Source organism: Pristiophorus japonicus, chromosome 10 (assembly GCF_044704955.1).
Source record: "Pristiophorus japonicus isolate sPriJap1 chromosome 10, sPriJap1.hap1, whole genome shotgun sequence".
Classification (NCBI taxonomy): Eukaryota; Metazoa; Chordata; class Chondrichthyes; family Pristiophoridae; genus Pristiophorus; species Pristiophorus japonicus.
In genome coordinates this window covers 147,899,341-147,913,961 of record NC_091986.1, presented here as the reverse complement: position 1 = coordinate 147,913,961, position 14,621 = coordinate 147,899,341, and the positions used below count along the sequence as shown (strand labels likewise).

At 43.7% G+C, this 14,621-nt stretch overlaps 1 protein-coding gene across 1 annotated transcript in view; it reads left to right on the top strand.

Moving 5' to 3' along the window:
• Positions 1-14,621, top strand: part of cwf19l2 (CWF19 like cell cycle control factor 2) — a 265,425-nt gene that overhangs the window by 103,404 nt on the left and 147,400 nt on the right. The window contains exon 7 of the mRNA XM_070891309.1: positions 3,696-3,811. Within this exon, the coding sequence (XP_070747410.1) occupies positions 3,696-3,811 (116 nt within the window). The remainder of the gene's footprint in view (positions 1-3,695; positions 3,812-14,621) is intronic.

The window sequence follows — 14,621 nt, the reverse complement described above, 5'->3', positions numbered from 1 at the left end:
AGAAAATCTGCAAAAGGACATAGGCTAAGTGAGTGGGCAAAAATTTGGCAGATGGAGTAAAATGTTGGAAAGTGTGAGGTCGTGCACTTTGGCAGAAAAAAATCAAAGAGCAAGTTATTATTTAAATGGAGAAAGATTGCAAAGTGTCGCAGTACAGCGGGACCTGGGGGTACGTGTGCATGAAACACAAAAGGATAGTATGCAGGTACAGCAAGTGATCAGGAAGGCCAATGGAACCTTGGCCTTTATTGCAAAAGGGATGGAGTATAAAAGCAGGGAAGTCTTGCTACAGCTATACAGGATATTGGTGAGGCCACACCTGGAATACTGCATGCAGTTTTGATTTCCATATTTACTAAAGGGTATACTTGCTTTGGAAGCAGTTCGGAGAAGGTTCACTAAGTTGATTCCGGAGATGAAGGAGTTGACTTATGAGGAAAGGTTGAGTAGGTTGGGCCTCCACTCGTTGGAATTCAGAAGAAATTGAAATGTATAAGATTATGAGGGGGCTTGACCAGATGGATGCAGAGAGGATGTTTCCACTGATGGGGGAGACTAGAACTAGAGACTAGAGGGCATGATTTTAGAATACGGGGCTGCCCATTTTAAAAGTGAGATGAGGAGAAATTTCTTCTCTGAGGGTTGTAAATCTGTGGAATTCGCTGCCTCGGAGAACTGAGGAAGCTGGGACATTGAATAAATTTAAGACAGAAATAGACAGTTTCTTAAATGATAAGGGAATGAGGGATTATGGGGAGCTGGTGGGGAAGTGGAGCTGAGTCCATGATCAGATCAGCCATGATCGTATTAAATGGCGGAGCAGGCTCGAGGGGCCGCATGGCCGCCTCCTGTTCCTAATTCTTAGGAAATCATCTGTGATAAGTGATGCTGTGATTATCAGCATATAACCACAACAAATAATCATGATAAACTTCTATTATAAAACAATTGTATTTGGACATATGTGTGAGAGGCGAAGCTGATGGAATTAAAGGAGGACCGGTATAGAATGAGGTGGAGTGTGTACATGACCTGTGCAAGCAAGAGATCATTTGGAATTTTAGGCACTATTTGGACAAAAGAACCATTGAAGATTCCAGTATACTTCAGGGGGAGCATTTAGTAAATCTCGGAATTTGGTAAACTGGGCATTAATTTGGCATTGTCTTGCTGTACTATAATTGGGATCACTGTTTCGTTTCTATTCCTGAATTTAAAAAAGCAAATGAACATGTTAACTGTTCTTCCTAATGCTAAAATACTGAAGGCTGCACAGCTGAAAGTGTGAGGCATGTTTCAATGTATTTTTCAAAATTAAAAATGTATTCAAAAAATGGAAGATATAGTGGAGCCAAAAGCATGCGTGTGTCAGAATCTGAAAGACAGATATTTCGTGGTATGAGTTAAGTAGTTGACTGGAACATTCTTGCATACCTAATAAGATTGTCTCCGTTAAGAACCAGCACTACGACTGGAAATAATCGCCATGCTCCTCACTTGCCAGCTCTCCAGCTATTTTATTGAAATCCCTTTTACAGATCTTTAGAGGGTGGTATACTCCTAGGTATAAAGTTATTATAGCTGTCCACTAAGCTATGGAAAACATTTGGGCTTGCATTGTTTAAACTATGTCTGAAATTTTTTTTACCATTTTTAGAGTATTTTGGAAAAGGGTTACTTTTGAATGGTGTGTTTCTAATTCGGTGTATTCATGCAATTTTTAAAAAGGCACTGATGCGATAGGTAGTTAAACTTTTACTGGACTAAACTTCAGTGGTGTTTCGACATATTTAAATAAACAAATCATTAGTCTGTCTTGGCAATTGATAATCACCACACTCACATTTTGTTGTGAAGTCTCCAGTCCTTTCTGGCAATGAACAGCAGGTCATGCAAAATAAATAGAGGCAGAGACATCATCAATCGGGACCAGAAATGGCTTTGATAGTCAGTGCTTCAATGCTGGGGATGTTGGCCTGGTCAAGGACGCTAATGTTGGTGTGTCTGTCCTCCCAGGGGATTTGCAGGTTCTTGCAGAGACATCGTTGGTGGTATTTCTCCAGCGATTTGAGGTGTCTAATGTATACGGTCCATGTCCCTGAGCCATACAGGAGGGCGGGTATCACTACAGCCCTGTAGCCCTGTAGACCTGTAGATCATGAGGAAAAGAGTGTCTGAAGATCAGGCAGATTTGAGGGCCTGATCTTCAAACACTTATCCTCAGGCAGCCGAAGGCTGCACTGGCGCACTGGAGGCGGTGTTGACTCTCGTCGTCAATGTCTGCCCTTGTTGATAAGAGGCTGCCGAGGTATGGGAAATTGTCCACATTGTCCAGGGTCGCGCCGTGGATCTTGATGACTGTGGGGGCAGTGCTGTGCGGCAGGGACAGGCTGGTGGAGGACCTTTATCTTACGGATGTTTAGTGTAAGACCCATGCTTTCATAAGCCTCAGTGAAGACTTGGAGTTCAGCCTCTGAATGTGCGCAGACGCAAGCGTCGTCCGCATACTGTAGCTCGACGACAGAGGTTGGGACGGTCTTGGATCTGGCCTGGAGACGATGGAGGTTGAACAGGTTATCAGTTTAATTCCACTCCAGCGGGGAGCTTGTTGAGCATGAGGTGGAGCATGGCAGCGAGGAAGATTGAGAAGAGGGTAGGTGCGATGACGCAGCCCTGTTTGACCCCAGTCCGGACATGGATTGGGTCTGTAATGGATCCATTGGTAAGGATCATGGCTTGCATGTTGTCGTGGAGCATGCGGAGGATGGTGACAAACTTTTGGAGGACGCTCCATAGACCCTCGTGGTTGACAGTATCAAAGGCCTTTGTAAGGTCAAATAACTCATAATTAACCCGCATTCTTCTGAGCCTGGCCAAAGCTTGCTCATGCAGTTTTCTGTTTTTAAAAACCTAACTGGAGAAATACCACCAACAATGTCTCCGCAAGATCCTGCAAATCCCCTGGGAGGACAGAAGCACCAACATTAGCGTCCTTGACCAGGCCAACATCCCCAGCATTGAAGCACTGACCACACTTGATCAGCTCCGCTGGGCAGGCCACATAGTTCACATGCCAGACACGAGACTCCCAAAGCAAGCGTTCTAGTTGGAACTCCTTCACGGCAAACGAGCCCAAGGTGGCAGCGGAAACGTTACAAGGGCATCCTCAAAGCCTCCCTGATAAAGTGCAACATCCCCACTGACACCTGGGAGTCCTTGGCCATAGACCCCCCCTAAGTGGAGGAAGTGCATCCGGGAGGGCGCCAAGCATCTCTAGTCTCATCACCGAGAGCATGCAGAAACAAAGCGCAGGCAGCGGAAAGAGCGTACGGCAAACCAGTCCCACCCACCCTTTCCCTCAACGACTGTCCCACCTGTGACGGAGACTGTAATTCTCATATTGGACTGCTCAGTCGTCTAAGTACTCATTTTTAAAGTGGAAGCAAGTCTTCCTCGATTCCGAGGGACTGCCTATGATGATGATTTTAATTTAGTAAATTAAGTAAGATGACTCATTGATGTGGGCAAGTGTGGCATGTTCAATATTTTGTATTATTACACAGTGACAATCTTTATTTTAAACATTGCAAATTTTAATAACCTTAATTTTAATTGACATTTAAATATAAATGTATTTTGTAAATCATTGAACTTTGCAGCTTAAACGTATTCCAATTTTTTTTTGCACCAATAAGCTGCTATGATAGAGGATGGTGGACTGAGCTGGCTGAGACAATCCTATAAGCATATGAAAGAACAGGCAGAGAGAGATCAATGTCGACTGGAGGATGTAATTGTTGCAAGATATGGGGTAAGGGCTTTTTAAAGTAACTAGCCAAAAATGATTAATGAATTTCTACTTTTCTGTTAGTTTCAACTTTTAATTCCCAAACTTTAAATATCCCTTTTGATTTCCCCTTATTTGGATAAGAAACCGTATTTCTGTAGATTCATTCCAAGTAACATTCAGTTAAAGTCAGCAATTTGACCTTGTCTGCTACGTTGCATTTGACAGATTGTGTGGACTGTACTTACATTTGCTCTTAAGCCTTTGCGTATTTAATCATTTTGCAGCCTTCAGTTTATGAACATTTCTCATGTGCATGAAAAGAAAATTATTTTTTGTGTTTTAACAAAAGTAGATTTTTATCTCTATGTAAGAGAATGAGTTTGAAGCTTTCTTTTACTGTAGATTAAATTGTGTGAGAATTATGATGCATTCCTACACAGCAAGTTAATAATTATCATTAATAACAAAAAAATGCTATGAAGAAGACCAGCAGATGCATGTAGAATACCTTTTTTGCTACAAAAAATCAATAACATTATATCGAAAAAGTATTCATTTTTCAAAGCAACGAAAGTGAAATTTTTAATATATTTTTTAATAGAAAATATACAATTGTATTGCAAAATATGGTAAAGCACATGGTATTGGGGGTAATGTATTGACGTGGATAGAGAACTGGTTAGCAGACAGGAAGCAAAGAGTAGGAATAAACGAGTCCTTTTCAGAATGGCAGGCAGTGACTAGTGGGATACTGCAAGGTTCAGTGCTGGGACCCCAGCTATTTACAATATCCATTAATGATTTGGACGAAGGAATTGAATGTAATATCTTCAAGTTTGTAAATAACACTAAGCTGAGTGGCAGTGTGAGCAGTGAGGAGGATGCTAAGAGGCTGCAGGGTGACTTGGACAGGTTAAGTGAGTGGGCAAATGCATGGCAGATGCAGTATAATGTCGATAAATGTGAGGTTATCCACTTTGGTGGCAAAAACATGAAGGCGCAATATTTGAATTGTGACAGATTAGGAAAAGGGGAGGTGCAACAAGACCATAGTACATCAGTCATTGAAAGTTGGCATGCAGGTCCAGCAAGCGGTGAAGGCGGCAAATGGCATGTTGGCCTTCATAGTGAGAGGATTTGAGTATGGGAGCAGGGAGGTTTTACTGCAGTTGTACAGGGCCTTGGTGAGGCCACATCTTGAATATTGTGTACAGTTTTGGTCTCCTAATCTGAGGAAAGACATTCTTGTTATTGAGGGAATGCACTGAAGGTTCACCAGACTGATTCCTGGGATGGCAGGACTGACATATGAAGAAATACTGGATCGACTAGGCTTATATTCACTGGAATGTAGAAGAATGAGAGGGAATCTCATAGAAACATATAAAATTCTGACAGGATTGGACAGGTTAGATGCAGGAAGAATGTTCCCGATGTTGGGGAAGCCCAGAACTAGGGGTCACAGTCTAAGGATAAGGTAAGCCATTTAGGACCGAGATGAGGAGAAACTTCTTCACTCAGAGAATTGTGAACCTGTGGAATTCTGTACCGCAGAGAGTTGTTGATGCTAGTTCGTTAGATATATTCAAAAGGGAGTTAGATGTGGCCCTTACGGCCAAAGGGATCAAGGGGTATGGAGAGAAAGCAGGAATGGGGTACTGAAGTTATGCCATGATCATATTGAATGATGGTGCAGTCTCGAAGGGCCGAATGGCTTACTCCTGCGCCTATTTTCTATGTTTCTATGTAATAATTGGACATTAAAACTAGGATAATAGACCTATTTTTTATACTAGTGTCTGAGAACAGGAAAATTATAGATAGCCCTGCAAGCCCCTGGCATTATAATGCACAAGTAGCTTTGGTTCAATGGCACAAAATGAAATCTACACTCAGGAGGTGGAATGATTTTTCTCCCAATTAAGTTTGCAGGCAGCAATTTCACATTTTACAGTTTACTCTGGTGCTGATTTTGTTTGTCCCATTGCCTAGTTTGCTACAGCCCTGATTTAGCTCCCTTTAAAGCCAAAAGCAAAAGCTCACTGAAGCTCTAACAACTTAGTGTCGGTAATATGCAGAGCTTTTATTTTTACTTGAGTCTGTTTAATTTAGTACCTCTGCTGGTTTCTTTGTAGGAGGCAATTTGTCTCCTCAAATCTTTCTATTATCAATTTCAGGATAATTTAACAAATATAAAAATAAACATTTTCTGTTTGCAGTAATTATTTAACTTTTTTAACATTTGGCAGGAGATACTCTTCCATTCATTACATTTAACACATGCACAAATTGAGCATTAACTCTTAGTTTGTGGAGATCATGCTAACACAGCATTCAGTCACTACCAGTGTTCTCTCAAATTCCTGCTTTGACTAAACTAGTGTCAAGGATGTTAACAGAGATTACGTAGCAAGTCCTGTTTAGAAAACATAGAAAATAGGTGAAGGAGTAGGCCATTCGATCCTTCGAGCCTGCACCACCATTCAATATGATCATGACTGATCATGCTTTTCAGTACCCCATTCCTGCTTTCTCTCCATACCCCTTGATCCCTTTAGCAGTGAGGGCCACATCTAATTCCCTTTTGAATATATCTAATGAACTGGCCCCAACAACTTTCTGTGGTAGAGAATTCCCACATGCCCACAACTCTCTGAGTGAAGAAGTTTCTCCTCATCTCGGTCTTAAATGGCTTACCCCACATTTTTAGACTGTGACCCCTGCTTCTGGACTTCCCCAACATCGGGAACATTCTTCCTGCATGTAACCTGTCCAATCCCGTCAGAATTTTATGTTTCTATGAGATCCTCTCTCATTCTTCTAAATTACATTGAATACAAGCCTAGTTGATCCAGTCTTTTTTCATTTGTCATCCCGGGAATCAGTCTGGTGAACCTTCGCTGCACTCCCTCAATAGCAAGAATATCCTTCCTCAGATTAGGAGACCAAAACTGTACACAATATTCAAGGTGTGGCCTTACCAAGGCCCTATACAACAGTAGTAAGACCTCCCTGCTCCTGTACTCGAATCCTCTCGCTATAAAGGCCAACATGCCATTTGCCTTCTTCACTGCCTGCTGCACCTGCATGCCAACCTTCAACGACTGATGCACCATGACACCCAGGTCTCGTTGCACCTCCCCCTTTACCCATCTGTCACCATTCAGATAATAATCAGCCCTCCTGTTTTTACCACCAAAGTGGATAACCTCACATTTATTCACATTATACCGCATCTGCCATGTATTTGCCCACTCACCTAACCTGTCCAAATCACCCTGCAGCCTCTTAGCGTCCTCCTCACAGCTCACACCGCCACCCAGCTTAGTGTCATCTGCAAACGTGGAGATAATTACATTCAATTACTTCGTCTAAATCATTAATGTATATTGTAAATAGCTGGGGTCCCAGCACTGAACCTTGTAATACCCCACTAATCACTGCCTGCCATTCTGAAAAGGACCAGTTTATTCCTACTCTGCTTCCTTTCTGCCAACCAGTTCTCTATCCACGTCAGTACATTACCCCCAATACCATGTGCTTTAATTTTGCACACTAATCTCTTGTGTGGGACCTTGTCAAAAGCCTTTTGAAAGTCTAAATACACCACATCCACTGGCTTCCACTTGTCCACTCTACTAGTTACATCCTCAAAAAATTCTAGATTTGTCAAGCATGATTTCCCTTTCATAAATCCATGCTAACTTGGACCGATCCTGTCACTGCTTTCCAAATGCGTTGCTATTACATCTTTAATAATTGATTCCAACATTTTCCCCACCACCGATGTCAGGCTGACCAGTCTATAATTACCTGTTTTCTCTCTCCCTCCTTTTTTTTAAAAAGTGGGGTTAGCCTTGTTAAATACCAATAAAGGTGACTGCACAAACTTCCCACAGCGAATGTATATATTGTGCTTGATTTGAGCTGCCACTGGATCAGCTACAGAAACAGGAAGATATGGAAGAACAACCAATGCACAGGCAACAGTTGAAAGATGGAGATAAGTGCATAGTCTCTCTCTGGGCCCAAGTTTCCGCCCTCTTTAAGAACGGTGCACCTCCATAAGGTGCGCCGATTTTCTGGAATAAAAAGGGCGCCTAAAACTTACCTTGTGATTCTCCGAGCTCCTCAGGACGTCTTCGTGCTCGGCGTGGCGCAGCACAAGGGGTCGGGGTTGGAGCCAGGTCCCGGCGCTGAAAACAGTGCCGGGACCTCTGCACATGCGCGCGAGAGTGTGCGCGCATGTACAGTAGCTCCTCGCCCCCGAGGCTGCGTGGGAGGGGCCCGAAACATGCCGCCCCTAGCCCTGGCCAAATGGGCTCCCAGAGCGAAGATCGGGACTCGGGCCTCCCTCCCTTCTGTTCAGCTCCCGCTCCCGCCCCCCCCCCCCCCCCCCCATTCAGCAGCTCCTGCTCCCCCCTCCGTCCCGTTCACCCGTTCCCCTCCTCTCTCCCATCTCCCTCCATGTTCATGTTCTCGGCGGGGCTGGCCTGCCCGGCATCTTGCTGGGGGCGACCCCGCCCGAAGTCTTCGGCAGCGACCCGGCTTCTGCGTCGTCGGCGGGGCCGGCCCGCCCGGCATCTTGCTGGGGGCGGGTCCCGCCCGAAGTCTTTGGTGGCCCGCCCGACATCTTGCTGGGGGCGACCCCGCCCGAAGTCTTCGGCAGCGACCCGGCCAGGTATCTGCGTCGTCGGTGGTGGCGGGGCCCATTCAGCTTCCCTGTCCTCTCCTCTCCCTCTCCCTCCCTCCCCCCTCCTTCTCTCCCCCCCTCCTCTCCCTCCTTCGCTGCCCCCTTCTTCTCCCTTCCTTCCTCCTCGCTCCCTCCTCCTTCCTTTCCCTCCTTCCTCCTTCCTCTCCCTCCCTCCTCCTTCCTCTCCCTCCCTCGTCCCACCTCCTCCCACATCTCCCTCCCCCCACCCCTCGCTGTCAGAAACACAGAGAGAGAGAGACACTGGAGGGGCCCCATCCCAACACGCTGTTGTAGGGCTCCCGGTGCTGCAGTAGGTGAGTAAAAACTTAAATTTTTATTTATTGATTGATTTTTTAAATTATTTTCTTTATTTTTTATTTTTTTACTTTTTTTAGAAACATAGAAAATAGGTGCAGGAGCAGGCCACTCAGCCCTTCTAGCCTGCACCGCCATTCAATGAGTTCATGGCTGAACATGAAACTTCAGTACCCACTTCCTGCTTTCACGCCATACCCCTTGATCCCCCGAGTAGTAAGGACTTCATCTAACTCCCTTTTGAATATATTTAGTGAATTGGCCTCAACTACTTCCTGTGGTAGAGAATTCCACAGGTTCACCACTCTCTGGGTGAAGAAGTTTCTCCTTATCTCGGTCCTAAATGGCTTACCCCTTATCCTTAGACTGTGACCCCTGGTTCTGGACTTCCCCAACATTGGGAACATTCTTCCTGCATCCAACCTGTCCAAACCCGTCAGAATTTTAAACGTTTCTATGAGGTCCCCTCTCACTCTTCTGAACTCCAGTGAATACAAGCCCAGTTGATCCAGTCTTTCTTGATAGGTCAGTCCCACCATCCCGGGAATCAGTCTGGTGAATCTTCGCTGCACTCCCTCAATAGCAAGAATGTCCTTCCTCAAGTTAGGAGACCAAAACTGTACACAATACTCCAGGTGTGGCCTCACCAAGGCCCTGTACAACTGTAGCAACACCTCCCTGCCCCTGTACTCAAATCCCCTCGCTATGAAGGCCAACATGCCATTTGCTTTCTTAACCGCCTGCTGTACCTGCATGCCACCCTTCAATGACTGATGTACCATGACACCCAGGTCTCGTTGCACCTTCCCTTTTCCTAATCTGTCACCATTCAGATAATAGTCTGTCTCTCTGTTTTTACCACCAAAGTGGATAACCTCACATTTATCCACATTATACTTCATCTGCCATGCATTTGCCCACTCACCTAACCTATCCAAGTCACTCTGTAGCCTCATAGCATCCTCCTCGCAGCTCACACTGCCACCCAACTTAGTGTCATCCGCAAATTTGGAGATACTACATTTAATCCCCTCGTCTAAATCATTAATGTACAATGTAAACAGCTGGGGCCCCAGCACAGAACCCTGCGGCACCCCACTAGTCACTGCCTGCCATTCCGAAAAGTACCCATTTACTCCTACTCTTTGCTTCCTGTCTGACAACCAGTTCTCAATCCACGTCAGCACACTACCCCCAATCCCATGTGCTTTAACTTTGCACATTAATCTCCTGTGTGGGACCTTGTCGAAAGCCTTCTGAAAGTCCAAATATACCACATCAACTGGTACTCCTTTGTCCACTTTATTGGAAACATCCTCAAAAAATTCCAGAAGATTTGTCAAGCATGATCTCCCTTTCACAAATCCATGCTGACTTGGACCTATCATGTCACCATTTTCCAAATGCGCTGCTATGACATCCTTAATAATTGATTCCATCATTTTACCCACTACTGAGGTCAGGCTGACCGGTCTATAATTCCCTGCTTTCTCTCTCTCTCCTTTTTTAAAAAGTGGGGTTACATTGGCTACCCTCCACTCGATAGGAACTGATCCAGAGTCAATAGAATGTTGGAAAATGACTGTCAATGCATCCGCTATTTCCAAGGCCACCTCCTTAAGTACTCTGGGATGCAGTCCATCAGGCCCTGGGGATTTATCGGCCTTCAATCCCATCAATTTCCCCAACACAATTTCCCGACTAATAAAGATTTCCCTCAGTTCCTCCTCCTTAATAGACCCTCTGACCACTTTTATATCCGGAAGGTTGTTTGTGTCCTCCTTAGTGAATACTGAACCAAAGTACTTGTTCAATTGGTCTGCCATTTCTTTGTTCCCCGTTATGACTTCCCCTGATTCTGACTGCAGGGGACCTACGTTTGTCTTTACTAACCTTTTTCTCTTTACATACCTATGGAAACTTTTGCAATCCGCCTTAATGTTCCCTGCAAGCTTCTTCTCGTACTCCATTTTCCCTGCCCTAATCAAACCCTTTGTCCTCCTCTGCTGAGTTCTAAATTTCTCCCAGTCCCCAGGTTCGCTGCTATTTCTGGCCAATTTGTATGCCATTTCCTTGGCTTTAATACTATCCCTGATTTCCCTAGATAGCCACGGTTGAGCCACCTTCCCTTTTTAATTTTTACGCCAGACAGGAATGTACAATTGTTGTAATTCATCCATGCGGTCTCTAAATGTCTGCCATTGCCCATCCACAGTCAACCCTCTAAGTATCATCAGCCAATCTATCTTAGCCAATTCATGCCTCATACCTTCAAAGTTACCCTTCTTTAAGTTCTGGACCATGGTCTCTGAATTAACTGTTTCATTCTTCATCCTAATGCAGAATTCCACCATATTATGGTCACTCTTCCCCAAGGGGCCTCGCACAATGAGATTGCTAATTAATCCTCTCTCATTACACAACACCCAGTCTAAGATCGCCTCCCCCCTAGTTGGTTCCTCGACATATTGGTCTAGAAAACCATCCCTTATGCATTCCAGGAAATCCTCCTCCACCGTATTGCTTCCAGTTTGGCTAGCCCAATCTATGTGCATATTAAAGTCACCCATTATAACTGCTGCACCTTTATTGCATGCACTCCTAATTTCCTGTTTGATGCCCTCCCCAACATCACTACTACTGTTTGGAGGTCTGTACACAACTCCCACTAACGATTTTTGCCCTTTAGTGTTCTGCAGCTCTACCCATATAGATTCCACATCATCCAAGCTAATGTCTTTCCTAACTATTGCATTAATCTCCTCTTTAACCAGCAATGCTACCCCACCTCCTTTTCCTTTTATTCTATCCTTCCTGAATGTTGAATACCCCTGGATGTTGAGTTCCCAGCCCTGATCATCCTGGAGCCACGTCTCCGTAATCCCAATCACATCATATTTGTTAACATCTATTTGCACAGTTAATTCATCCACCTTATTGCGGATACTCCTTGCATTAAGACACAAAGCCTTCAGGCTTGCTTTTTTAACACCCTTTGTCCTTCTAGAATTTTGCTGTACAATGGCCCTTTTTGTTCTTTGCCTTGGGTTTCTCTGCCCTCCACTTTTCCTCATCTCCTTTCTGTCTTTTGCTTTTGCCTCATTTTTGTCTCCCTCTGTCTCCCTGCATAGGTTCCCATCCCCCTGCAATATTAGTTTAACTCCTCCCCAACAGCACTAGCAAGCACTCCCCCTAGGACATTGGTTCCGGACCTGCCCAGGTGCAGACCGTCCGGTTTGTACTGGTCCCACCTCCCCCAGAACCGGTTCCAATGCCCCAAGAATTTGAATCCCTCCCTGCTGCACCACTGCTCAAGCCATGTATTCATCTGCGCTATCCTGCGATTCCTACTCTGACTAGCACGTGGCACTGGTAGCAATCCCGAGATTACTACTTTTGAGGTCCTACTTTTTAATTTAGCTCCTAGCTCCTTAAATTCTTTTCGTAGGACCTCATCCCTTTTTTTACCTATGTCGTTGGTACCAATGTGCACCACGACAACTGGCTGTTCTCCCTCCCATTTCAGAATGTCCTGCACCCGCTCCGAGACATCCATTTATTGATTGATTTATTGGTTGATTTATTGATTTTTTCATTTATTATTGATGATTTGTTTGTAAAAGTGAAGTGTTTAATGTTTGTAAACCCCCCTTTCCCCCCCCACCCCCCCAAATCTCTCGTTCCCTACGCCTAATTTATAAGTGTAGGCAAGGTTTTGCTGAGCGTACAAAAACCTACACTTACTCCATTCTAAATTAGTTTGGAGTAAGTTTTTGCTGCCTAAACTTGCAAAACAGGCGTAAGTGGCTGGACATGCCCCCTTATGAAAAAAAATTGTTCTAAAATGAAACTATTCTAACTCACTAGAACTGGAGCAAACTAGATGCCGAGAATTGCAATTTCTAAGATACTCCATTCTAAACTAGTTGCTCCAAAAAAATAGGAGCAACTCAGGCCGAAACATGAGCCCTCTGAGTGGACAGTACCTCATACTGACAGCTGGGAACGTGCTCCACATTGTCTCAAATATTATACCCGCACTGAGGGCATGTGTTACCTTTGATACTGTTTATCTTGAAATGAAAATCGCAGTATACATGTTAAGATTGAATTCTGAATGTTTATGTACACAGGGTCAGTGTTTAGCCAGCAGGTGTGCTAAATATATTAAACCTGCGCACATGTAACCTGCGCTTCCTATGGCATAATTGTATTTTACTTTGTGAATGCAGGCATTGAAATTCAAAGCCCAAAAAAGATAATGAACATCAGATGTAGGTCCAAGTTTTAATTTGTCACAGTAAAGTTTTGACATGAACAGAGGAGCTGGCTGTTGCTAACTAGCTTAGTACCTACAAAAGAAGCTGTAGAGAATTATTCAGCATTGCTATGCTGCGAATGTACTGACAGTGTTGAAGAACAATGCCAGCTTTTTATAGGTGACTTTTAGAATTCTATATTGATTTTCAATTAAATTGTTATGTTTTATGAAATGTGTACATGAAGTTTGCAGTTAAAGGCCTTGAATTACAAGATCACGAGATAAAGCCCATTGTGATTGCATACTTCAAGAAAGAAGTCTGTTGTCCTCCCATGACAGCCTTTGTTATTTCCTAAATGAGAATAGCAAAGGCGCCATCGAAATGAGAATATTTTTCATCTCATGCTTTTCAGCTTGGCAATAATATTGAGGCAGAGGTCAGTGAAAGGTCATGCTGAATAATAACTCATGATTTATAATTTATGAATAGCAAAATATATTATCTTCTTGCATAGTGATTTAAGATATTGCAAAAAAGGAAATCCAAATTTTGATTTACGTACAGTAATATTTGAATAGTTTATCACTATTTATCAAAATAATAGGTTTAACAGTATGATGAATGTGTACCTGAGTTTTTATGAAAACCAGAATCTCAACAGCACACCATAATTGTTTATTCTTTTGATGATTATGCAAAAGATGTTTCCATCTGATCTAATTTCCTCCTTGTTGAAGTTGGTGGATATGTATCTGGGAGTTGTTGGGCACTGTATCAATTGAACATCATGGAACACTCCCATGAACAATAATTTTACACAAACTGCAGCTTTATTACACCAAGAAAATGGCCACCGATACAGGGCTGTGTGTAAATCAGGTTTCCCTCACTTTCAGCACAAAAGACACAAGATGCAGGATTGCAGGTACACTGTTCAATGGCAGTAATCAAATTTGGCAAATTTCAATTTGTCAAGTGCCTTGTTTACTGCTTAACTAGGGTTGCCAACTCTGGTTGGAGACATTCCTGGAGGTTTGATCATATGATGTTCAGACCACATGCCACCTGACCAGATTAAACCTGATCATGACAAGCATGATCAGATAAAATCTACAAATTTGACTACATTTACCATATAAAGGTTAGGTCCCTTGTAGTTGAATTCTTTACTCATGGTTTTACACGTTGTGCGAGAAGTTCTGAGAACCAGGAGCTGAAGAGAGGAAACAGAGTGGGGAAGAGGGAAATTGAGGGCAGGGGAGTGATTCGTAGGGAGGAACTAGAGGTGGGAGGAACTTAGATTCTGTCAGTAATTAAGAGTAACTCACTGAAATTGCACCAATAATTGATAGTAATCCAAGTAACACTCAGATTTCCCTCATAACCAACAGCAATACAATAATTCACTGATACATCTATTACTTATAATCTAATGCCCTAACCTCCTACCTGTAACTAGTAGTAATCCTATAAGCCTCTTGATATTCACCCTGAAACCATAGCCAGAAATCCCCTGCACTGCACAAGATCTGGTCAGTCCCCAGGCCCCAGTTGATGCTAC